We start from the raw sequence: 26,592 nt of genomic DNA, 5'->3' as shown, positions 1-26,592 counted from the left end.
TATTTAACACACCATAGAAAATAGAAGCACATAAACATAAGAAAATATCATTTCGTTATCTATAATAAGAGATGTTAAGTTTTTGCACAGAACCTTTTTAAAGCTCATTTTTATTTACATTCTAAGAGGTTTCACGCAAAAGATTGGTACCTTTAAAGTATAAAACGCAGATAACAAAATATTTATGTTCAAGTTCTGGAGCGTCATAAGTGCTTTATCCTATATATAGTACGTTATGCACAACAACAAATTTATTATTTATCTAAAAAGACTTGCTCGTGCTTCGTGCCTACCAATTAGATTAGGCTATATATGAATATGAATGTCCTATTGCCAATAGTGTTAAAAATAAGGAATACTACTGCCTAATAATTGTAATAAAAATTGTGCCAGAAACTACAATTTATTTTTCAAATATACAGCATTAACTCCACATTAATTCAATGTACAAATCAGCAATCACATTAGCCAATAAAACTTGAGATAACAATTATGGAAATTAAGAACATAAGTTAACGTTCTATTGTCATTTGTAAAATTAACCGATAAGATATAAAATAAATATATATAAATAAGTTAAACAGAATTAAAAGTTCATTATTATACAACAAACTTTTCTAAAGGTAAGACTTTTAAAGTTTCAATGATTTTTTTTGGATCTCGTATTATTTTAACTCACACATTTAAACCCAAATTCGAACGTTTTGATCCCAGGAACAGCTAGCTACTGCCATGCCATTTCCTGCAACGCTCAGTGAAGTTACACGGTTTTCATGGCCAGATAAAATACCTAAAAAATGATTATATTAATAATATAGCTACTTGAAATGTGGTGAAAACCAATAGTTTTTTCCAACTGATACACGGTAAAGTATAACATATAAATAATTGTTACTATTCTATAATCATATCTTTTGTGTAATGATTAACAATTTGTTTTTTGTTATAGCTCAGTAACGACAAAAAAAATATTTACCATTGTGCTGATTCTTTAAGGTGTCCCATATATGAATGGAATTGTCATCGCTACCGCAAAATATAAATCGACCGCTAAGAGAGAGACCGCAGGAAGTAAATCCTGGATTAGAGTTTGGTGGTTTGAACGTAGCCAGCTGTTGATCCGACCTCAAATCCCAAAGTCTAGCAGTTTTATCTTCCGATGCAGTCACAAAGCCTTGACTCGACGGATGGTACTAGGCAGAAGAAAAACAATAATTGCAGATATTGGAAACGAGGCTCACATTGGCAATATAATATACTGAAGAAGTATCTCCACATACGCAGACAGAGTTAACGTCAGCCTCGTGTCCGAAGAAAATTTGTTTGGCATTCTCATCTCTCACATCCCACAATTTGCAAGTTTTGTCGACTGATCCGGTGATATAGGTATTCCCGTCTGGAGATAAGCTGATGCTAACTACATCACCCGCGTGCGCTGGGAAATCTGTCGTTTTCTTGTTTGCTTCTAGGTCCCAGATGCAACTGTGTGAAATGGATAAAAATTGATAAGAATGAGAAGATAATAATATAGATGGTTTGTGATTTCCTCATTGCATAAATAAGTTGTGTCAGTTTTTACATCTTCATGTCACCGGAACCAGTGATGATTTTTTTGTCGTCGAAGAATCTACAGGAGGAGAGAAATCCTTCGTATCCTAGAAGCTCTCTAACAATTTTGGCTGATCCTGTGGAATCTCGATTATTCACATCGTAGACGGTACACATGTTGTCCATGCCACCACAGGCTACAAAGTTTCCTGTTGGTGCGAAAGCCACCGACATCACCCAAGCGGAACGTAAAGGAATAACTTGCACTTTATTGCCAGTCCATGAGTCCCAAATTATTAATTTACCGTCCAACGATCCTGTTACGCAGTGCCTTGAAAATCGAGAGAATACTTGTTGCATCAACTGGGATAAGACATTTTTTTTGCAATGCGTCAACTCACCTACTGTCCCCGCTATAATGGACAGAATTGACTTTGTTGATGTGACCTTTCAACATCTTCTTTGTCGACAATTTGACTTTCGGAGCATCGGGAACGCTGGCACAGGCTTCCTCCAATGTCGTATCTTTTTGTTTCTTTTGCTCTTCCTGGTAAAAACCAATAATATTCCATTAAGATCAACGCTGCATAGATTGAAGCAATTTGACAATCTAGAAATTCATTCAAATTCAATGAACCTGGCATTTGTTGATGAGGTCCTCCAACTCTTTTTTTAAAGCAGCGGTTTCCGGATCATCCTTACCCATGTTTCCTGGTAGAAAACTACAAGATACTCAGCAAACTTTTTTAAGTACAGCAGAAGCAATATCGGTCAATGAGCACCACGTACTGCTTTCCGAGATAAAAAAACACGTATGAAGCCTCACGAACGAATATGCCTCTACTCCAGTAATCATATTAAATCGGCACTCAATCTCATTTGTTGGGCATTAGGTTTGACCGTATCTGTAATTTAATTACCTACATACACACTGCCGCTTATAAGCAAATATTTAGCTTGTATTGAAAGTCGTAAAGTATAGACTTTAATTATTATTATTGAAGAATAAGGGACTAAATATTAAATTAACAATCCACGCTCAATTGCTTGTTATTTAAGAATCTTAATACTGCACTAATTCAATACAATAAGTTTCTCAGAAGGATTTCTCCTTCAATAACACTGATTTTTACTGTTATAAATTTTTATTTATCTTTATTGTTACACACTTTTTAATTATCCATGAGAAATTTGTAGATTTATTGATAAACTAGAATGTCGATTACAACATAAGAAAGTATTTGCATCGTTTGATTGTTGCATAGTGAGATAAAAAGTCGTGGATTGTAAGAAATGATATAGTCAATCTTATCGTTAAATGGAACTACTATTATAGATTCGAGGACGCAATCAACCGAAGCAGGAAGCCCACAAAAAATTTCGACACGGTATAGTATTCTATCCTTTTTTACATTTGTGGTTTACGTTTGTTTCGCTTTCGAACCTTCCTACTTTCACCTATAAATTCCAAATCCTTTACCTACAAGCTCCATTTCGTTTCTACCCGTCAAGCACCCTCTTATAAGTCATTAAAAAGTATCCATACCCTATCAAATTAAAATTATTTAATGTGTTTAATAACAGTACTAAAGTGTCTAAGATTTATATTAATGTTTTGAAAAAAAAAACTATAAAGAATGTTTTCGAAATATATTTATATTTTATTATGGGCAGTTACAAATACAATAGCGGATGAAGAATATTGGTCGTGTTCAACTATTGTAAAGGACCAAACAAATTATGTTCTAAAAAATAAATTGTCCTGTGAGGAAAATCCTTCAACAAGTGTTTTAGCGGTTCTTCAACGATACAGGAAACAGGATACATTTTCAAAAGCAAATAATAAAGTTGAAGGTGAGCATAAACGTAAATGTTATTTAATTATTCAATGTATTATAAGCTAACTATTTTGTAAAATCAAAATCTCGCGTATTTACCGCGCTTACTGAAGCTGTCCTGAAATAGCCTCGAAGCGACATCTGAACTTAGAAATCTTATTATCTCTATTGTTAATGTAAACATACGTGTTTATCAACAGTAGTGTTTATAAAAATGTATTACAATATCATCAAGTATTAATATTCACTGATTAAGGTGTTTTATCAGTTAAACGCATCAAACAGCTGAATTACAATTTTATATATGTCAATATGTTCAAATGTGTCTTCAATCAACGTGATGTAAAAGTTCATTTAAAGAAAAAATCGTACATATTAAACCTAGCATCGTGTTGTGAGACAAATATTTTTTAACGGATGGCTAAATATCAACCGTTATATCCAATCATTAAAATCGTCAACTGCATCGAAGTATCACCAAAATGCATGAAACACTTCATTCTGAATCGTGCCATAACCTAAAATAAGCAAAAGGTTAAGAAATGAAAGATGCTGTGTGCTATAGACAGGATATTACTGGAAAATCGAGATATTAGATTATACAGATTTTCAGTCAGTATCTTTAAATTATTGTATGCTTTATCCTGCTGAGGTTAAGTTAAGGATCATGTTGATACTCAAGCTAATTTCTTTATCTCAATATGTACTCAATCGAATCATTTTTTGGAGGAAGTAACAAAATTGCAAAATGATTACGCAATTGGAAAAATGTTGAAAAATAGAAGCTGTTTATTAAGAACAGTAAGTTTTGTTCAAACAGCGTTGGAGTAGCGTAGCGGCAAAGTTTGTGGGTGGATCAGAGAAAGAGAGAAAGAGTGTGTACGTGTGTGGTGTGAGAGAGAGAGAGAGAGAGAGAGAGAGAGAGAGAGCTGAAGCCTGAAAGAGAGAGGAGAGCAAGTGGAGTTGCCCGTTGAGAGTGTTGAGATGGTCGTCATCGTCAATATTCGTCAGTTGTGATCACGACTCGTCGGGATTTCTTTATTCCGGCCGGTTTCACTGCCAGTTGAGAAAAATGTGTAAGCTACTAGTTGGATGCTGTTTCATCTGGACCATTTTTCTTACCTACCACGTGGTCGGTGAAGCTCCTCCAACCATAGATACCGACGGTAATTAACAAATTTCTCTTCACACCAAATTTCTTCTCTCATCATTTTGCGAGCTACACTTAATCGCATACTTCCTTTAATCAAATGTATCCTACAAATCACGCTGTCTCATTCCTCACATCCCTATTATATTTCTATATTTAATTTTTATATTATTTGTAAACTTACAAACGAAAACTGCTAATTGTCGTGGCTAAAATCTAAGCAAAAATTTGGATAAAAAGAATCTTCTTTCCACGATTAATTAATTTTCTAAAATTACCCTTCGAAGCCTTGAAGACGAAATTTATTGCGGCTACGTGACTATTCCCATGCTCGGAGTACAATTTTTAACTATGGGTTCAAAGAACTTGGAATCAATGATTTATTTTTGATCTGCAGCATCCATTTTCAGTGTTCATCTTTGAAAAACAAACACAAGTTTAAAGGATAATACTTTATTATAAATTTAAATTTTTTGTTAAAATGCAATTCAGATTCATCGACTCTGCGAATGATTGCAGATTATACAGATATTGTATGAATGGAAACAGAGGATTGTTTGTATCGATTTCTTGGAGTAATTTGAGAAATATGAGATTAAGATTTTGAGAGGAACCAAAGAGGAAAGTGATAAATGGGTATTTAGAATGTGGATCGTGAACGCGGTGTGATAATGGCCAACGCACAAAGTCAAGTGAACCGCAACGCGCATCTCAGCTGTTATCCGGCTCCAGCACGACCAGTTTACCAATATAGCTTGGTCTTTCTGTTCTGCTCCCTCCAGTCCCTCCTGCTGCTGACTGGCACTACTTTTTCACTTATGACATCATCCAGACACAACGCACACACCCAAAAGCCCTCAACATCCCCCTTTCAACTTATCTCACATTCGCATTATTTACTTTTCTTATAAAAAAAAATAGAATAACACAAATTTAGAGCATTACCTACTTTATTATCAAAACTTGTTTCAGAGCTTTCAGGATAACTTTTTAAATAGAAAAGATAAACAAAATGTTGCGATAGCGGAGGAAACACGAGATTTATCTCAATGCGCTCTTTGATGAAGCATTGATAATTTTCGTTACTTGGAAAGAGCGTTTCATTGATGTATGCATTTTGTTATTTGTAGATGTTACCGTATTCACCGTTGCATCAAGCGAGACCGAAGGATTTAAAAGATATCTAAGATCCACCGACGTTTACGGATTTCGGGAAAATGTAGTTGTTCTTGGTATGGGCCAACCCTGGAAGGGTGGTGATATGAGAACGTTGGGAGGAGGATACAAAATTAACCTGTTGGTAGATGCTCTAAAAAAGTATCGTGACAATAAAGAGAAAATTGTTCTTTTTACCGACAGGTTCGTGAAAAATTCTAATTACAATAATTTTATTCTATAACTATAGCTTTTTTTTGTTCAAATGGATTTATATTTGTTCCATTTCAGTTTCGATGTAATATTTTTAAGTGGCTTGACGGAAATCGTTGAAAGGTTTAAGAGCACTGGTGCACGGGTTCTTTTCTCCAGCGAGCCAAATTGTTGGCCGGACAAAAGTTTGGCTACAAAGTACCCGCAAGTGTCACGTGGTTACCGCTTTTTAAATTCAGGATTATTCATGGGGTACGCATCAGAAATCTACGGAATTCTCACTTTAACTCCGATTAAGGATACTGGCGACGATCAGCTGTTCTACTCCAAAGTGTATGTGGATGAAGAATTGAGAGAGAAATTTCAAATTAAGCTTGATCACAAATCGGAAATATTCCAAAATCTCTATGGAACTGTAGGTAAGATAATCGAATAATAAAGGTCTTGGGAAACGTCGAATTAACAGTAGAGATTAAGAAATATAATCCATGTAAAATAGTAGGTTAAAGTCGTTAAATAAAATAACTCACGGTCTGAGATTATTTTTGAGTTGTAAGTAAGAGATTTATGAAAATTGTGACAGAGAAATCAGAGATTAAGTTTGTATCGACCATAGTTATTTTACTAACCGTTACTTCAATAATTGGATATTAAAAATTTAATATCGAAACTTTAGTGGTTTGCCGCAAGATTATCATCTTTAGATGTATAATTATGTTTTCAAAGAGACGAGACAAATTCACAAATTATGTGCAATTGGATTGAACTTGATAAAAAGATTCAAGTAAATTTATAGAACAAAATATGAACAATAATACTTTACTTTTTGTTTTACAAATAATTCAACTCGGTTTTTATCTTATTATAAAGGTGTTACGAAGATAATAGTTCGTTCTAACGACTTACTGTAAAATTGTTGTATTTCAGCTGATGTAGAATTGAGATTTAAAGGAGACGAAGCATATCTGCAGAACACGGTTTATAACACAGTACCGTTAGTGCTTCATGGCAATGGATATAGCAAGTTGGTCCTTAATTCCTTGGGTAATTATTTAGCTCGTGCATGGAACCCTGAAGAGGGGTGCTTAAGCTGCTGGGATAATACTATAGAGCTGGATAAAATGAAACCTGAGAGTTTCCCAATAATACTCATAGCTGTATTTATTGAAAAACCCACGCCATTCTTAGAAGAGTTTCTACAGGCCATTCAAGAGCAATCTTATCCAAAATCAAAACTGCATTTTTTTGTCCACAACGCAGAACCGTATCATGCCAAAGTCGTTAGTGACTTTGTAGAAAAAATGGGCAAGCAATATCGAAGCGTGAAAGTAATTTTACCAGAGGATGAAATTGATGAAGTTATGGCTAGGCAATTAGCGATGTAAGTATTTTTTAAAAATCCCATTGTTATCAATTCAAATCACTTAATTGGGCTGCATTTCGTTTCAACGACGATACTAGTTTAAAGCTAATATTTATGCATTTAATGCAGGGATTATTGCCTGAACAAGGAGTGTTCTGGATATTTCTCAGTGGACTCCGTAGCACACTTGGACAACGAACATACATTAAAATTATTGGTAGAGCAGCAACGAGGGATCGTAGCACCGCTTTTAATCAGACCTTACAAAGCATGGAGTAACTTTTGGGGCGCAATTACCAATGATGGATTCTATGCCAGAAGTTTCGATTACATGGAGATCATTGAAAATGAACGAAGGTCAGTCGTCGCGTTCACAATTATTACTAGCAAATTTATTATAGTTGAGGTGTTTTTTGCAGCATCCCTTATTTCAATCCTTTTTTAATTTATAACACCCATGTTTCCTTTCCATACAAACGATTAATCGTCTTCTTTATTCTAGAATTATATGGGTTGTAAGAGATAGAAAACTGTGATTTTGCGATTATTCTTTATATTCATAATATAAAGATTTTATTGAGAATCATTTTAGAGATAATTCAAACTCGATTGAATGCATATGTGTACTTATCTCATAATTAGTCGTCTCGATTGTTTATCTTCGTTAATCAAAAGCGATGGAGAAGTCAGTCTTGAAGGATCTCCGATCTATACTATACATATTATCCGCTGTACACTCATAAACTCCAGCATCCATTTGAGTAGCGGGATCTATTTCCAATTTTGATTTCACCGTGTCTGGTTCAACCTGCCACTCGTGCACCTTCAGAAGAGATTGCATTACTTGGAAAGTTTCAAAGACATCTAACAATTTATTCCATAGAAGAATATCACTGTAAACACAGTGAACAAAGGACTAAGTGCAACTTTTTCAACAAGGCTTGCAACAAAAATTGTATAAACTTTTACAACGAGAAATGTACTATCCTAACTTACTATTCATTTAACTTTAAATAGGTCGTTTAACTCGAGAATAATTGAATGTTTTTGTTGTATTTTTTATTTGTTATCTTTGGAGTTATTATTTGATTTGAGAAAATTGCATTTTGTCAGTTGTTTGTAGATGCATCAGATTGGCACTTACGTGTAAATATAAATGGGTGTAAATCTCGCTACCATCTTTGAACCATGTGATGTGTGGCCGTGGAGATCCTCGTGCCACGCAGAGGAAAGCAATTTTGTGGCCCAAAACGTATTCAAAATCAAAGTGAGATGCTAGTAGAATCTTCGCTCCCTGAAAGATTTTGGGAATGATCGCTAGCTTCCTTGCAAAAAGTCGTTAAAATATCTCTACCACCTACGTTATGGTTATTGTAATACTGATCACTTTCCGGATCTCGATATTTTCCAGTGATAGGTAGTCCTATTTGCACTCTAGATTTACTTCTGCCTCTCGCTCGGCCCCTCCTGGCCAGAGTTTCTTGGCAATTCAGCAGCAACATAGTTAACAACAGCACCGCAATCATTCGTGGCATAATGTTCTAGGAAATCAATAGCATATAAAAAGATTGCAATTGTATCTATGATATTACGAGAGAAAATACTCAAATTTCACTTGAACATATGAACCAACGAAACCGATATTTTAAAAAAATTTCTTTGATTTATGTATATATATACATACAGTTGTTATTGTAAATTGTAAACGAAGGTTTACAATATTGAATCCTGATTAAAATTGTAAATGTAAATCGATAATTGGCTTGATATCGCGTGTAAAAAAATTATGATATTAATGGAAAACATGGAAAGTAGACAACAGAAAATAAAATAGAGGGAATGTTGCGCAGGTTCGATGAGACTTTCATATTAAGATAAACTCACTGTGTTCAGACAACGTACGGTGATACACGGAACTCCGATGTAACTGACAGGCACCTACTCATTACTCCCCTAGTGTCCTCTCCTATCTATTACAGACTTATAACTGATAGCAACATGCTGTATCTATTGCTGACGAGGCATTTCTATGTGCAGACAGATTGGATTTAGACAGAATCTGGACCTACCACATTTTGCATTACTCGATAATCTTTCTGCCAGTCCGCAGTTTATCTGCTCTAAAATCATTCATCCAAACTTCACCGGTTTTATATTAAATCTTCATTCAAATTTCCAATTAGCAAATCAATGTTTTCTTTTTTTTTTTAAATATTTATAATACTGTCAGAACTTCTACAATGACTTAGAAACGTCGTAATCAATTAATTTAATGTTTCTACAATTAATTTTATAAAAATATCATAACTGTTTCAGTGTTTGAAAGGATTCTTGAAAATGTATATTTTAGAAGGAAAATGTTAAACTGTCATAATTTGAGAGGAAAAATTGAACATTGGAAAATTGCAGTATACTACTTCCTCGTACGTGAGCATCTATGGGTCATTTATGATAATTCTTCGATATATTTCATACTCCGCGTTACAGACACGTAACTCACCCTTCCTGAAGTCAATTATGCTTTAATGAAAGAGTTGGGGGGACTTTAGATTTGTATTGGTATCATTGCATATTGAAAATCTTGACGACACAAAAAAGAAATAGTAGAAAAATGTCACTGTACAAATAGGTCAATTTATTTACAATACTGTCCGACTCAATTTATATCCGGTTCATTTTTCTATCGAATAGGCGTCACTTTACTACATTTTGTTAGGTTTAACGCAAAGCAATTGTGTTCAACAAGTTCTTCCAAATCATTTATTTTTTTCATAATTTAGTTAACAAAAATATAACCCATTATATATTTATATGTATGTATGTACACAATATATTCTAACAAAACATGAGTGCATTTCGACGATGGGGTTTAAGAGCTAACAGGATTTAATATATTAATATCAATAGAATATTTAAACCAAGCATTAAATATAGGAACATGAATTCATTATGTTTTGAGAATCTACTGAAATTTAATTTCAATACCTATCGAGTGAATAAATTATATCACTCTCTATCCATTACATTTTAAACTAATAGATATAAAATCTTTTTTCTGTCATGTTAAACATTTATTAGCACATTTTTTTTAACAAAAAGTATGATGTTAACATTTTCTAAATCATCCAGATTTTGACCGCACTTACTCGCGTCTGCTTCGCTATCGTCGAATATTTTAATAAGAAATCATAACGTAATCTGTTCGGAAGCCCCGCCTATCTACAGAGTACTGATTATCCGCTTGACACTCGTAATAACCCGCATCCTTCTGCGTTGCAGGATCAATTTCCATTTTAGATTTGATAGTATCATTCCCAATAGGCCACTCGTGAACCTGCGTAATATCGTCCATCTTTGTAATTTGAATCGTCGAACAGAATGTGCTCTAAGCGAAAATGAGGAGACTTACTTGAAAAAATTTGTGATGATAAAGCTCAATCCCATCCTTGAGCCAAGTAATCTCTGGTCTGGGAAATCCAGTGGCCATACAGAAGAATGTTATCTTTCTTCCAAGCATGTAATCCAGCTCAAAATGGGAAGCCTTTACGATTTTTGCACCCTATGAAAGACACCAGTGACAAATTGTACTGAGACTATGCGCCAATGGGGGACTAGCTGAATGATAGTTTTATTGAACAATTAATTTATGCGTTATCAGTTGATTTTCGTGATTTATTTTATACAAGCAATCACTAATCTTACTTTCAATTGATTTTCAGACCAATGGAATGTTATGTAAGGATACGAGTAATTTATTAATGACTTACATCTTTATTTTCATAATAATGAGCACTGGCAGGATTTCGATGTGGTATTAAAATTGGCATCCTAGAGCCAAAGATCCTTCCTCTGCTACGACCTCTGGAGCCTCTTCCACCCCCCTTGGCAGCTTCGCTAACAAAAATCACGACGAAAAGCAGCAGGAGCACGTAAAAACAGCGGCATCGCGTCATTTGACCTGCAACTTTATTCATTTATATTTAAAAATCTCTCTCAATTCGTTGTATACTCCTCTTGTATTTTTATTAACGAGAAATGTCTCTTTGCTTCTGCTTTGTTTTAGTTTCTCTTCTAAAGATCATAAAAGAGTACGATGGGAAAGTGAGAAGTTAAATCTTTTGATCCACTACCAATTTTTGTATCAAAAGTTTCAATTTGTTTTCAATACATGAATATGGGGTGTATGAGTCACCTTAGTTTGATCTGCTGGATGTTTTCTGCACCTTGCAATCGTTTACTGCACCAACTCGACGTGATTTCTGTGGGACTTCCGTTAGTCACAAGCGAAACTGACTCGAGGAGCGGATTCTCCTGTCGGTACAGCCTAAAATACGAATGGGCCACGCTCGATAGATACGCAGGCTCCAGTGACAGAGTTATGAATCTCAATTGGATAATTATACATAAGCCATTGCCAGTGTGCTCATCAGCCAATCACTGCGGCGGAGTGACTGCCTTACAAAACATTTAAGTTATGACCTCTGAAAAACAACATTGACAATGTTGTGTCGGTTACACAGCTCGTGCAGCTTCAGCACTTGGGCCATTTTCCATTTTCAGAAACCTCCTTGAACCTTCAACTTTTCTACGTTCGGGTCCCATGCATTTTCTTTATGAAGATAAATTCGCAAACCATCTTTTTCAATCTTACGCTCCTCAATAGCAACAATATGCGATTGTCTTGCTTGCTCTTTCTTTCTTATGTTCTTTGCCCAAGAGCACTTTGCCCCTGACCAAAGTTAAGTTCACGATCAAGTTCACCTATTAATTTTCAATTGTTAACAATGGATTCCTTGTAAGTAATTTTCGCATTGAATCGTTTCATTTCCTGTCAACCATGGCTCATTTCTATTTCGAATAATTTATTGCTTCAATTGACAAGTTAAAATAAGAGATTGTTAACGAAATAATTTGATAAAATAAAATTGCGTTCTATGCATTTTTCAGGGGGCTGTGGAATGTACCATTCGTGAGTAGCTGTTACCTGGTTAATGCTACCTTGATAAAGAATAAAGAGACTAGACCATCCTACATGGAAGATGATTTTGATCCTGAAATGTCCTTCGCACACGCCAACAGAGAACGCTACATTTTCATGTACGTCAGTAATAGACTCGACTTTGGTCACTTGGTAAATCCCGAAACGTTTGACATCAAATTAACGAATCCTGATATGTATCAAATTATGGATAATAAATTGAACTGGGAAAGAAGATATCTACATGAAAATTATTCCGAGAATTTCAATACAGAAAAGAAACCACTTCAGGTAAATGATTATTCGTTTATTTATTTAATATATTATTACTTCAACAGTATTCTTTTTTTCCTCAAATAATAAATTTTATTTAAATTGTGTACTGAACAGCCGTGTCCAGATGTATACTGGTTCCCTATTGTTAGCCGTCGCTATGCCAGAGAATTGATCGAGATCGTTGAGACCTTTGGGAAATGGTCAGATGGCTCCAATTATGTAAGTTGTTTTAACTCTTTATCTTCTTTTAAAATGTTTAATAACTAAGACGATGTTAGTTGAAATTAATTTAAAATAAAATAATCTGTTATCTCTTCATGCTTATCTTTGTATTTTACATTGTGATTTTATTTTAAAACCTTAACAGGATCCAAGATTGGCAGATGGTTATGAAAATGTGCCAACTCGTGATATTCACATGAGTCAAGTTAACTATGAAAAACATTGGTTGTATTTCTTGAGAGAATATGTTAGGCCTCTTCAGGAGCTCGTATACCTAGGATACTATCATGATGTAAGAGTGCTTTAAATTATAATGCATGCTTAATGATTTTTAGGACCTTCCTGAAGGAGTTCCCTATGATCCAGTCCCAACAAGAGACATTCATTTGACTCAAGTCAAGCTTCAAGCTGCTTGGCTAAAATTTCTTACTGTATTTGTCAGTCCATTGCAGCGAGTTGTTTATTTAGGATATGTGGACTACGTAAGCCTTACATTTGATGGGCATATGGGTAGAATAGGGATAATTATTTTTTCATCTCCAATTACTCAGTTTGCTTGACATTACATTAACGTGAATTACCTTTCGTATACCTGAGTCTTTCATTTCCGTACCAAACGATGAAATCACTACATTCCTCTACTATGTTACCCCATATATTTAACAAACATTATTTGAAACAGTGTATTTTTTAATTACTTTGTGACTGACTTATGAAATAGAAGATTCGAAACATTAGGACAAATTTATGTCGAATGTTTTGAGTTTATCGATAGGATGAAAATGAAAGCGACGTGAAAGTTCTAGTAGCACAGACGGAAGGTGTCAAAAAACTTTTACATATGACGATTTAGTTATCTCTATGTTTGTATAATGCAACATTTAATGTCTGCTCGAGCATACTAGTGTTTAATTCAAAAAGTAGTAACGACGAACTCACACACGCACGAAATTTCTATCGGATAAGTAATTTTACATCACTAGATTTTTTCAAATAATTGTGGAGCACGTAGAGCGCCTTAAACGCATGAATAATTCTAGAATTATCAAGGTATATAATTATAATAGAATAAAACTTATCTTTTTCTTTTAATTGTAGCCACCACGCGCTAGCATGAATTTTGTTGTACGTTATAAACCAACTGAGCAACCATCATTGAGACCACATCATGACAGTTCCACATATACTATAAATGTTGCCCTAAACAGCGCGGGAATTGATTATGAAGGAGGAGGTTGTAGATTCATTAGGTACGATTGCTCCATCACAGACACTAAACCTGGCTGGATGCTGATGCATCCTGGAAAACTTACACATTATCACGAAGGGCTACAAGTAACAAAGGGCACACGCTACATCATGGTATCTTTTATAGATCCCTAATTTATTAGCTACATAGGAATCAAATCCAAATTTAAGATTTAATTGTATAAAAGGCCTTGGATCATTGTTTGCTCCCTCTTATGCAAAGCAATGATTAATTGCTACTAACAAATGAGCAGTAAGCAACAGCACATAATATGTTTTTTTATTAACCTGAGTCAGTAGCAATTATATCAAATCACACCATTTGCAATTTAAGGAACAACAGTAATTCACGGAAGTTTTGATTGTACAATTCTGACTGAATGGGAAATAAGTGAAGAAGAAAAATACCAAAAACAAAATTGATTGAAAAGTTATTGATCAGAAAGATTATTTCTTATTAATTATAACTATTTGTTCAAACAAACGTTATTTGATCAATTATTTTTTTTGTCAAATATTTTCAATTAACTTTCTGTACATATCAATAACGGTACTTTTCTATCAATGGATTATTTTTCTATGAAAGTTTAATTTAAGACACTGTAAAAGATTTAAATTTCAACGTATTTTATAATTAATCGGTTGGATTCTACTTTGGGTGAGCGATGACCCATTCATAATTTTTCAATAAAGTTTTTAAAACAAACTGTACCTACGACTTTGATTCAAGTTAATTATTAAATAAGATGAAAAACACGATCTATCGGATAAGTATACGACTTTTAAAGATTGGCGTCTATTAATGTTTTATTATAGATTTTGGATGAAATGGTTAAAAATGTAAGAAAATGCGGAATTTCAGCAGATTAAAAACGTGTTAGAAATATGAAAGATTAAATCGGATTGCCATTACCAATAATAATGTGTTTTATAGAATAAGGAATTAATTGGCAATAAATACTCCTCTATATTTATTGTTAAATTCGAAACCAAATTATTTCACAGGATAAATAAAATTTGAAATTTATACTATTTATAGAATAACTTAAAATATATTTCCAAATGATTTAATATAGTACAGGTATTATTATCATATTTTCATTATTTAGCGTGAAAAATGTAAATACAATAATTTGACAGCAATGTACACACTATGTTTAGTGCTGCGCTCATAGGTTCTCATTGCAATTTACATTATTATTGTTATGTCCATCAACATATTCAATTTATGCAAGCTTTTATACTTATGACAAGTGAATAGTGATGGCTTATTGTAATAGAAGATATATAAAAATTCTGACAACGTTCAAAAGTTGTTTTGCGGTTTAATTTGAAGAAAATTAATTTTTATTTCTCATCTTATTTTGAGAGAGATGTAATTTGTTCTCTTCTTTTTCAAATCTAAAATAAAGATAATTTAGATTACTTAAAAGGTAAATATCTGCAGTAACGTAACAATGACTACATCGATTCTCACATTATTTAAATCAGATTTTAAAAAAACCTATAGCCAAAAAATACATTCATAGATTTCAATATTTTGACATTGTTATATTTCGTGTATATAATTATATATATATATATAGGATTGCTTTTAACATAAAGAAATATGATAGTACATCGCTGCACAAGGAACTTAAAATCTGTTTAAAAGCGTTGATTGCGGTTTTTATTTACACAGTAAAAAAGCGTCTTTTGGAAAACTAGCGCACAATTCGATAAAATCACTACAAATATAGCTTCAGATTGATAGGTAAGTACATTTTTGATTTTACACAAGATCTTTGTTACTCCCAATCCTTTGAGGGCAATGGTAGCAATTACATATAAAAACAAAGCTTTCTTTAAGAATATCATATTATTCAAGCTTTAATTAGAAAATAAATGAGCCAAATTCCTTATTTAAGCATTACCCAAATCTTTCTGAGGAATGTGCCTGGATCATGGCTCAGATAACCAAGGGACGTATTTAATTTGAGAATTATATCATTCTGATACATATTTCCATGATGTCTTTGACATTTTGTAATTACAAATGCTATTTCAATTCTTCAAGTATCATTTAATACAATAAAATTATGTACAATTTGTTCGAGTTATAGAAATAATAATAGCTATAGTTATATAGTATTTTAGTAACCAGCCCGTTTTAGCTCATTTAATTGATGTGCTAATTTCTCCTCTTTAGTTCTCCTGGCCTGCCCTAACTTTCTACATTCAATATAAGTGCTAAGGAAACGCTCAACGTCAATTTTTCTATTAAGAAAATCTTCAGCTATCTTTTCACTCTGTTCATGGCTTTCGTCTGCTGTCTTCTTTAAACAGTCTTTTATGTGATCTGGTGCAAATACTTCTGACAATTTATTGTATCGTTGTATAAGTTGGTCGTATTTGGCTTTTAACATTGCTAGTGTCTGCACTTTATTGGTCACATCAGCTTGCAGATTCTTAAGCTCGGGTTCTTTTTCAATATTAGCCTCTGTAATTAAAAATAATTTAATGTAATTAACATACTACAAAGCTAGTCTTAAAGTAATTTTATATATATATATTAGGGTGGTCGTTAAAAAAAATTGTTGACTGATCCCCAAAAAACACTAATATTTTATGAGAAACTACAGTGATTAAAACCTGTGGCCCAACAAATAATGGGAGTATGTGCCTCATTGCGATTAAATACAGTTTTTGATGAATTTTACAGTTTCTCACATATAATTCATTAAATATGCGATTCTGTGAAAAGATGCATAAAACATTTTCTCTGAAGAATTAAATTCTGCATAAAAAAGATTTTAACATTTCTCTCCTAGAATGCATACTTATTGAAATATTCCTGAAAAATCAATCCTCTTCTTCGTTTATACACATTATATTGACATGTTTATATGAGAAATTATTCTTAGCTAACTGTAAAATTAATATATTTTTTTAAATTAAGAGAAGTGAAATGAGGAACTACAGTGAACTAAGATTTATTTCTCATACAAACATGTTAATATAATATGTACAATCGAAAAAGAGGATCGATTTTTCAGAAATATCTCAATAAGTATGTATTCTAGAAGAAAAATGTATAGAATCTTTTTTATGCAGAATTAAATTCTTCAGACAAAAGGTATTATGCATCTTTTCACACAATCGCATATTTAATGAATTATATACGAAAACCTGTGAAACTCATCAAACATTGTATTTGATCGCAATGAAGCATATGTTCCCATCATTTGTCAGGCCACAGATTTCAATCACTGTAGCTTCTAACCAAATAATAGTGTTTTTTGGGGATCCGTCAAATTTTTTCTTTTTTAACGACCACCTTAATATATATATATATACATATAATAATTGAGTGAACAAGAGAAATCAGCCACTGATTGTGTGCTAATTATTATTTGTATAGAAAGCGTTCCATTCAACTCGTTCGCAAATAGTTCCAAGAGTTAAAAGAGAAAAATAGCAGAGAGAAATCTGTATAAATTTTTTCTACTCTTTTTTATAGTAGTATTTTTTTTGTTGCTAAGCAGTTAGATAATATTAAAAAATTAAATTAAGGCTTAGAATGATTTTTATCAAATTATACTATATTTATTCTAAAATAAAAAGTTTATAATTCAAAAAGTAAACTAATAAATTGAAAAATCTCAGTTTTAATTTGAATAAATGAAGAGTTCATACTCAACAATGAAGATTATCGTTGTACGCGATCTTCCATAGTGCTGTACTGAAATCACAACAGCATTCTACTGCTCATATGGCGCATCCAAACACGTAAATCATCAATCCACGATATTTTTATCGGTTTATATAAATCCTTTGATTTGTCAATTTAGAACAAATGGTTTATATAATTTAGAAATTTACTTTTTGAATAACAAAATTTAGTTTTGTAAAAAACAGGAAAAGTATTGTATGATTTGAAAAGGCTTCTTTCAAACTATAACTCAATTTTTCAATAAAATATAAATGTTGCGATATAAAATAATGCTACTATAAGAGCAGAAAAAAATTTGTGACAGTGCACATTTTGTCTTTGTCCTTACGTCCGCCAATCGATTTATAAGTGTGTTAAATAGAGTGCTTTATGTGCAAAAAATGCGCCACGCAGTTAGAGCTAGTTTCTCTTGGATGCTCCCATAAATAAATGAGATAATATTTACTGGCAGTTTTTTCTACGCAATCAATAGCATCCTCAATAGCCACATTTATGTCTCTCAAATTGGAATGTTGTTCAAGAAAGTCATCAAGCTTGTCTTCATCTTCACTAAGCCTCTTCAGCTCTTCATTTGTTAAATTGTTTAGTTCTGGGAATAAACTGCTTTCTGGAACTTTCATCTGTATTTGACTTAGCAGTGTTGGTTGATAATTAGTGTTAATGTAATGTGAATTGTTGTAGGATGTTCCAGGTTGACTTGATGTATACTGAATTGGATTTGTATTATGTAGAGAGTTGTTTCTTGAAGTAGTTAGATATGATGCATTTTGAGATGAAGCACCAAACTGTTTTGAGTGATCATCAGAAATGTAAGTATTTCCAGAGTTTGTATAATTGTAATTATAAATGCAGGTATTTGTATTTGAGGTTGAGTACTGAGGGTATTGCGTATTATAATATGAATTGTAAGATGATAATGGTATATCTGGATACTGCAAGGAATAAGACGGGGATCCTCTTCCTTGTAAATCTACAAATTAATAAATTTTTGAAAATAAATATATTAATTAACCTAATCCAATAGCTCTTTTAAATACCTATATGTGATTTTGCAACTCCAGGTGATATATCTTCTAATAACTGTGGTGGATTCTTACTGAATTCTCTAATTATAGCTTGAACAACGCGACCAAGATCACTATGGATCGTAAACTAATAAAATTAGAAAAATAAATTACAATGAATTAAATTAATATAATATATACTTAAATATTTTTTATACTGTATTAAAATAATTTCATTGGAAACGTACATTGAGCAATCCTGGTGCACTAGTAATTTCACTATGTTCATTACACCAAGGATGATTTATTGGTGGTGACACTCTAAGAACTGGTTTTTCCAATGGAAATTCTGGTGATAAAGATACCATAATAGCCATGCGTTTATCTCCAGCATCAAATTGCACTTGGTACTCCACATCTTCTCTTAATTCAATCACACTAATATGGAAAAATAAAAACTGGTAACTACAATTATTTTTTATAACAAAATAACATTGCTTTTTAATATTTTATATTAAAGTTTCTAGCTCAAAAATCAACTGTAACAATTATTTTCAATATTACCATACATTTTTCTCAACAAATAATTTTTTAAAATCAATAACTATAAAAAAAAATTGCTTACACAAATTTCAAATAAAAAGAATGTATATAACAAAAACAGAATTGTTAATAAGGAGGAGAATCATATTTTTTTAATGAAATGTATAATTATTGATGAATAAAAAAGAAATGCATTAATTAGTTGGACTTTGTGTAACGTTCTAGATTTTACTTTAATCCAATTAAAATCTTGAATGCATTTTATGAATCATACGCTTTAATAAGTTAGGTTAACTTAAGGTTAAAATATGAGAAGAATCTTACTTGTCGTTAAAGATTTTTAAAGTATCAATTTGTCGTTTTCTTTTAACTGCCGCATTCTCATTTTCCCCTCGAAATATTCGTGATAACATTTAAAATGGTGAATTTTAGATAAATCATTCGCTGATCCGTCGATTTCCCTGTCAAGGCAACCAACAACTAGACAGAACACTGGACTTGGACAGAATCGCAGAAGTCACAGAACAGCTGTTTTAACCTCTAGTCGTGTTACTTTACTTCTCGTCTCTCCTCAGTCGTCATACCTCATGAACCTCACGTATACGAAATCAACGCACACTTATCTGTCGGATAATTTCTTTTTATATTGTTTAAAGTAAGAAAGATATTTTATTGCTGAATATAATTCAAAAAGATTTCTGAATCTTAAACAAAATGTTTGCAGTTAATTTTGAAACATTAATTTTTAAGATAATTAAAATATTGGCAAAAATTAGGTTGATTGTTAGTTTTAAATATAATTTACATACGAATACGGTTTAAGAATGATCAAATTTAATTTGTTTAAAACGTTCATACAGTATAGTACATTAAATAAGAATATTTATAAGAATTCTAAGTTTAATTAATAAGAAATTAAAATCTTTATTGATCATTGAGAGAGATTGTTTTAGCCCAGGGATGCACACCTGGAACTTTGTCGGCTCTGTCTATATGTATATGCATTGTACCATTGTAGTCGGGCAAGTATGCTAGTAGAAAATGACTTTTTCTAAGGAGTCCCACCGGTCCCATCGAATCTCGTTCAAAGCAATCCAATGCGTTTCGAAATCATGCATTAAAGTTCAATGCAACAGTGTGGACAGCTGCGAGTTTTTGGGTACAAATTGGTAAGTGAGTTTACGTCTACGAACAAAAAAATAAACAAGTGAACAAACAATAGAGATAAAAGCTCCGCTTCAGCTGGGCCTGTTCAAGCACATTCATTGGTTTTCGGAATCTGAGTAGCGAAAACAGAGAAGCGATGTTTGTAAACTGAACACGCATAGCTTCGGATAATCTACGTGTGCATGGCTCTCTTGAAAGTCCCACACGGCAGTATGTAACCCCTGTTTTAGTTAAAATATTCATTAAATTGCACTAGTAAAATACTGAATATTGGTTGATTACTCAGCCGTTCTTGAAATATGTTAGAGTGGCCAATTATCGAATATTTTATCTAACGCAATTTAGGACTATTCGACTAAAACACTCATTAGTTGTACAGAAATCACTAAATTTTTGTATATAAGGTCTTTTCTTGAAAAGTCTCAAAGTATGCACGTATAAGTAATTGTTTATATTTATCTCCTACTAGTATAGATATAAAAAATTTACATAGAACCTCTTTCAATGTTAATAACAAAAGGCTTTAAAAAGGTCTTATGAAAAAAATTAATATCTCTCCCAGTTGCTACAGAGAATCGTTTTTAAGTTCCCTTTTATGAAACAGAAAGGGGTTCATTCTAAACTCTTAAATGTATTGGAATTTCGAAAAAATTTCAAGAGAGAATTCTTTATTATTGTCTATGCTAAAATAGAACTTCGCAACTGTACCGAAAACATTTATTGTACTATTTGGGCTTATAGTTACGGTAGTATACATCTTGTTTCATTTATGCTTTGGAATATTATAACTAGGGAATTTTACATATATAGAACCAAAATAAAAGAATAAAATTTGTAGTTTTCGTTTTATTTTTTTACAAAATAAATTGATGAATTCGAAATGGATTAGTTTTATTTCATAGGTATTATGTCTATACCTAATACAAGTTAGTAATTTTTATTTTTCATCATAAATAACGATTTTACAATTACAAGCAAAAAATTTGTTTTTCGAATATAATTTAAATTTAATAATGTTATGCACCCACACAAATTAATAGCAAATATTTTTCCTAATACTTAGACATGTTTCTGAAAAACATCGAATAATAATAAAATTCTTTTCCTACTGTTTCTTTAAACGATGCACTTTTTGTAATCGGACTGGACAATAAAATCATTTTTCTCCCCTTCCTTTATCATTTCGTTGTCTTATGACAATGATAGCATTCAGCAGAGATGACAGATGTACAACTGTTGAGCAATTCTTTTTAAACACCTACTACTATTGGATAAAATTGTAGGATTCAAGAGTAATAGCCAGTAACATACGTCGCTTCCTCTCAACAGTTGTCTTTACTGAATGTCACCAATGTTCGATGAGTCTACTGAATGTCACCAATGTTCCATGAGTAACATTTGATCCAATATGATCCAAATTATTATATACATTTATAAAATGTATCATACAAGCGCCAGACACACCGCAATAAACGCGCCATACATACACTCATACAATCTCGTCATGATATGTATTATATGCATCGAGCTCTATCAGATCAGTAGCTTTATTCATCAGGGATCAGACTTGTGAGTTGTGAGTCCGGTGCGGTCTTACCTTACAGATCCAGTCTTACCAGTTACCACTCTGTTGCCTCTGTGGCTCTGGCCTCTGGCTGCTGGCCCAATTCCGTGACTCCGCCCGCACCCTGCCGGTGGCTTTAGCGCCATCTATAAAATATACAATTTATAACTGTACGTATTGTGTAGTTATACAATATAAATACTATATACAATATACCTTTTTATCCATATAAAAATATTAAACCATATGGATAAATCTCAAAAATAATTTAAATGCATGAATACTTAGATTGTTTGCCAAGGTTACATTTGATTAATAATAATAGTATTAATAAATATTTGTCCTTAAATTAAGGTTGACTAAAGGAAAATCTGTAATAACGGTTTAAAGTTAAATGATGTAGTGGGTGGTAATAGTAGTAGACAAGTAGTGTACCTGTGTAAAATAAGTAGTTAATATGAGTCAGAAAGGTTGGTGGTAATTGGTATAGGGAGCAGAATCTGGATTGTGAATGTGCTAGTGTCAATGAGCATTAAAAATTCGCGTTGCCTGTCGTATCACTGATGATATTGTGTATGTGTGTAACACATAAATAGTCATCAGCTTCTTAATTACACTTTGACAGTTTTCCCTAATTTTTTGTTTTATACGCGACATATTTTCTTTTACTTTCTAAACTTTGTTTTCAATTTACTACATTTAAATAGAAGATAAAAGTATTTCTTTATTCCTTTCACCTTGATGTGATTACATCTGTTCAAAATTTTGTTTTTGTAAGTTCAACAAATTTATTTTTTTTGTCATTAATTTAAATTTTAATTAGATATTAATGTACAATATATATTTACCAAAATTATATTTTTCTTGTCATTGTTTATAAAAAAACAAATATTATTAATAGATACGACATAGGTTAACATATTTTATAAAAAATTATGTAAATATCAACAACTAAATGCTTATTACAATATTATTTCATGATTTTAGTTATCAATTAAAAATAATAATATCGATTCACTTAAGAGCACTTTATATTATATTTGCTATAAGGTACAACATGGCATCAGACATTGTTCACACAAGAGAAGGCTTAATTGAAGATTCTACTTCACAGTTACCTAGTGAACAATTTAATTTAATAGCACTTCGTGTAAATCCAAAAGATCCACAAATTAATAATCCTTCGAACTATTCAGCTACTCTAACTCAGATAAATGGAGCTACTGAATCTCGTAAGTATGTTATTAAATCTTTAGCCTATTTCCATTATATACTAAGAGGTTGGTTGACTATGACCAAATATATATGTTGGGATAGTAAGAATAACTGTCAGAAAAAAACTCCTATATCGTTTTTAAATCTAACCCTTAATGAGAAAGTTTTTAACCCTGAAACACTTGGCCTGTCTTATTTGAGCCACATGTAACTTAGGAGAATTACACATAAAAGCATTACATAAATTTATAAGTATTGATAAAGATGAAATTTTGTTTTTAATAGAACATTAATAAAAGTGAAAGGGTTAAACATCAAATATTGGTTAATATAAGTCATCATATTATTTTAAGGAGCATTCTAGCAAATATCGATCAATAGAAGTAGATTATAGGAGATTGCTCTACTAATTAGATTAGTCAAATTATGTAATTTGTAAAACTCAATAACTTATTCCGTAACTACTAGATTTAAAAATAATGCAGGACTTTTTTTCTTATAATTATTCATGCTATTTAAATTTGTAAAATTGGCTATACTTAATTAGTCATCTGGTATATTTCATACACTTATTATCATTATGTTCAAAATATTATAATGTATTGTCCTTATATAAAAAAGTACTTTAGTTACTAGTATGCTGTAAACTATACTGATTTATTTTTATGGCTTCTTTGAAATGTTAAGCTTAATTAAATAAAGAGATAGTTCAATATGGTACTGATATACTTGAATAATGTCGAATTTATATAGAAGTAAAAGAAAAGTTATGAGATATAGAAAGATAAAAGGTAAACTTTACCATTTTTTAATTGTACTAATTAAAATCAAATCTACTTATTTCACAATAATATATATATAGTGATAATAAAATATGTAAGTATATTTATTAGATTCACAAATCATTTTATAATACTTTTTTTTAGAAATAAACATTGAAAGTAATCCAATAGTTGATGAAAATTACATAAATGTGCAGAATTCTCATTTTAAGAATGAAGATGATAGTTTTGACAACAATTTACCTGAAACTGTAACTCTCCTTAGAACGCCAGATGGTGGAAAGTTATATTTAATAGGAACAGCACATTTTAGTATTGAAAGTCAAGAAGATGTTGCAAAGGTATAATTGTTTATAATTATAAATCAGATTTATTTATTAAAAAATTTAAAAGTTAATTTAATTTGACTATATTAGGTAATTCGAGCAGTACAGCCACATAGTATAACAGTTGAATTATGTAAAGCAAGGCTTCCAGTTTTGTTATTAGATGAGAAATCTATTCTACAAGAAGCTGAATTTAAAGGTTCAAAGATTGGTAAGTTAATTGATCACTTATTGCTCTAGATAATGCTTAAACTTTTACAATAAAATAATTGATTGTTTTAGCCAAAATTAGAGAAGTGATTAAGCATGATGGCCTCACATATGGGCTAATGTACATTCTAATGTTGAGTATGTCTGCACAAGTTACAAAAGAACTTGGTATGGCACCAGGTGGTGAATTTCGCAAAGCATTTGCAGAAGTAAGCAAAAATTTATTATATATGTAGACAATTAATAAATCAAATTATTTTAATTGCTTATTATTGCACAATTATTTTATAGGGTCAAAAAATTCCAAATTGTGAAATTCAACTAGGAGATAGACCAATTAATATAACCATTCAACGTGCAATTAAATCCCTTTCATGGTGGGAAACTATCAAATTTACATGGAGTATATTAACTACTAATAAGAAAATTACTCCAGAAGAGGTTGAAAAAGTTAAAAGTCGCGGTGTACTAGAAGAAGTTTTGGCCGAATTAACTAAGGAGTTTGCATCATTAGAAAGAGTCTTTGTTAAAGAAAGAGATCTTTATCTAACTTATTCCCTTCAAGCAGCTTGTTTACCCAAATTAACTCCACAAGGACCAGTTCCAGCAAGAGTAGTAGGCATTGTTGGTATAGGACATACGTTAGGAATCATTGAAAATTGGGGCAAAGTCAAAGCTTCAGATATAAAACCAATTTTAAGGTATTACGGAATCACTTTTAATTTGTTTTATTTATATTTGATTTATCAAATTAATATTAATTTTCAGTGTATTCTATTTTCTATTTCAGGATACCACCACCTTCATTATCTAGTAAGATTATAAAGTTTGGTTTTAAAGCTACTTTACTAGGATCTGTCGTTTATGTAGCTTATAGATTAACTCCTATATCAATCAGCTCCACTGTTACTTCTGTGAAATCAGCATTTGATGGTCTTTTAAAGGTTAGTGGAAAATAATAGAGCCACTAGGTTTGCTACAGGGTTGAAGTTTAAGATATATATTCTCACGAACGAGCATTTCTCTTATTTTGCGCTGCTGAAGGTAATATTGACTGTATTTGGAGCATCCCTTAATATTAAGCTGTAATAATGGAGACTTTTAGAGATAATTATGAACATATTGACTTTAATGTTATGTATGTGACAAAAAATATACCTGGCCCTGGTGCAGAAATTGAAAACTTTGAATCAGAATATTGCTCCGGTTGCTCTTGTAAGTTAATATGTAAAGATTGCATCTGTACACGTGGCTCTCCTAATTATGTAGATGATTTAATTGTTGAAGAAAAATTATTGGAACCCATAATAGAATGCAATTCTTACTGTATCTGTAATAATAGTTGTGGTAATAGACTTGTACAACAAGGCCCATTAGATTGTTTAGAAATCGTAAAATCTTCAAAGAAAGGTTTCTGTCTTCAAACTAATAAATTAATTAGAAAGGGCCAATTTATCTGTGAATATGCAGGAGAGGTCATAGGTTTAATGGAAGCTAAAAAAAGAATGGAAGAAAATAAGCGTAATAAAAGCATGAATTTTGTTCTTGTGGTATTCGAACACCTCCAAGAAAGTAAAATGGTAACTTGTATAGATCCAAAGTATTTTGGAAATATAGGCAGATATGCCAATCATAGCTGTGAGCCGAATGCTAGCCTTGTACCTGTGAGAATTGAAGGCGTTGTGCCACATATATGCCTTTTTGCGTCCAAAAATATTGCAGTAGGCGAAGAAATTACTTTTGATTATAGTGGAAGCTCAAAAGATATGTCACTTAGCGATACAATTTGCCATTGCGCTTCTACTAATTGCCTTGGTTTTTTGCCGCATAATTTTATTTAATTGACAATTTGTGTAAATTCAAACCTGAAATATGATATTTGTTTTTATAAAGAGAGAGAGAGAGAGAGTTGTTTGGTTTTCCACAATACGTTTTTAAATAAAAGGTTATTTTTCTACCCATATACCGTGGAATTGATGCAATAAGTTGTAAAAGATAAGTACGTTTTCTTATTCTAACTTATTGCAATAGTTCAACTGTGTAGCAACAGATAATACATAAGGTCTTAAAAGTACTTG

General features: G+C 31.9%; 6 protein-coding genes across 15 annotated transcripts; 3 read left to right on the top strand and 3 right to left on the bottom strand.

Moving 5' to 3' along the window:
• Positions 1–384: 384 nt before the first annotated feature.
• Positions 385–2,575, bottom strand: Gbeta76C (guanine nucleotide-binding protein subunit beta-2). Its single transcript, XM_066724964.1, has 6 exons — positions 2,186–2,575; positions 1,950–2,095; positions 1,580–1,879; positions 1,281–1,482; positions 977–1,193; positions 385–790 (listed from the first exon to the last, which is right to left on the bottom strand). The coding sequence occupies exons 1-6, from the start codon at positions 2,252–2,254 to the stop codon at positions 684–686; spliced, it is 1,041 nt and encodes a 346-aa protein (XP_066581061.1). The 5' UTR covers positions 2,255–2,575; the 3' UTR covers positions 385–683.
• A 1,314-nt stretch (positions 2,576–3,889) lies between these two features.
• On the top strand, positions 3,890–14,702 carry Plod (procollagen lysyl hydroxylase). 2 transcript variants are annotated; one of them, XR_010822418.1, is made up of 10 exons: positions 3,890–4,552; positions 5,667–5,895; positions 5,983–6,323; positions 6,832–7,285; positions 7,397–7,624; positions 12,215–12,536; positions 12,636–12,740; positions 12,889–13,035; positions 13,842–14,244; positions 14,326–14,702. XR_010822418.1 is itself a non-coding variant. In XM_066724950.1 (9 exons), exons 1-9 carry the CDS (start codon positions 4,459–4,461, stop codon positions 14,124–14,126), a joined length of 2,205 nt encoding a protein of 734 aa, XP_066581047.1. In that variant the 5' UTR covers positions 3,890–4,458; the 3' UTR covers positions 14,127–14,702. The 2 variants fall into 2 exon arrangements, 1 of the variants encoding a protein (XP_066581047.1); XM_066724950.1 differs by having other exon boundaries at positions 13,842–14,702.
• On the bottom strand, positions 7,806–11,654 carry LOC136772183 (palladin-like). Its single transcript, XM_066724969.1, has 6 exons — positions 11,460–11,654; positions 11,035–11,225; positions 10,677–10,826; positions 8,629–8,808; positions 8,412–8,561; positions 7,806–8,090 (listed from the first exon to the last, which is right to left on the bottom strand). Exons 2-6 carry the CDS (start codon positions 11,218–11,220, stop codon positions 7,932–7,934), a joined length of 825 nt encoding a protein of 274 aa, XP_066581066.1. The 5' UTR covers positions 11,221–11,225; positions 11,460–11,654; the 3' UTR covers positions 7,806–7,931.
• Positions 14,703–14,840: 138 nt separating the features above from the next.
• Positions 14,841–20,336, bottom strand: Vsp37A (Vacuolar protein sorting 37A). Its single transcript, XM_066724961.1, has 6 exons — positions 20,219–20,336; positions 19,575–19,873; positions 18,956–19,145; positions 18,741–18,855; positions 18,149–18,673; positions 14,841–16,470 (listed from the first exon to the last, which is right to left on the bottom strand). Exons 2-6 carry the CDS (start codon positions 19,661–19,663, stop codon positions 16,124–16,126), a joined length of 1,266 nt encoding a protein of 421 aa, XP_066581058.1. The 5' UTR covers positions 19,664–19,873; positions 20,219–20,336; the 3' UTR covers positions 14,841–16,123.
• Positions 20,299–25,621, top strand: LOC136772176 (traB domain-containing protein). Of its 9 annotated transcripts, XM_066724956.1 has the most exons (8): positions 20,299–20,419; positions 22,022–22,151; positions 23,032–23,213; positions 24,123–24,319; positions 24,395–24,515; positions 24,587–24,723; positions 24,806–25,215; positions 25,305–25,621. In XM_066724956.1, exons 3-8 carry the CDS (start codon positions 23,039–23,041, stop codon positions 25,471–25,473), a joined length of 1,209 nt encoding a protein of 402 aa, XP_066581053.1. In that variant the 5' UTR covers positions 20,299–20,419; positions 22,022–22,151; positions 23,032–23,038; the 3' UTR covers positions 25,474–25,621. The 9 variants fall into 9 exon arrangements, with proteins under 9 accessions (XP_066581053.1, XP_066581052.1, XP_066581054.1 ...); XM_066724955.1 differs by lacking the exons at positions 20,299–20,419; positions 22,022–22,151 and adding an exon at positions 22,240–22,451 and having other exon boundaries at positions 22,969–23,213; XM_066724957.1 differs by lacking the exons at positions 20,299–20,419; positions 22,022–22,151 and adding an exon at positions 22,240–22,554.
• Positions 25,464–26,355, top strand: LOC136772184 (histone-lysine N-methyltransferase SETMAR). The gene has a single exon (XM_066724971.1). It carries the CDS (start codon positions 25,606–25,608, stop codon positions 26,353–26,355), a length of 750 nt encoding a protein of 249 aa, XP_066581068.1. The 5' UTR covers positions 25,464–25,605.
• Positions 26,356–26,592: the final 237 nt, after the last annotated feature.

The sequence above is a fragment of the Prorops nasuta genome, unplaced genomic scaffold (genome assembly GCF_024137725.1).
Source record: "Prorops nasuta isolate Cenicafe-Biocafe unplaced genomic scaffold, Cenicafe_Pnas_1.2 PNAS00003, whole genome shotgun sequence".
Lineage (NCBI taxonomy): Eukaryota > Metazoa > Arthropoda > Insecta > Hymenoptera > Bethylidae > Prorops > Prorops nasuta.
This window is presented reverse-complemented; position numbering and strand designations above follow the sequence as displayed.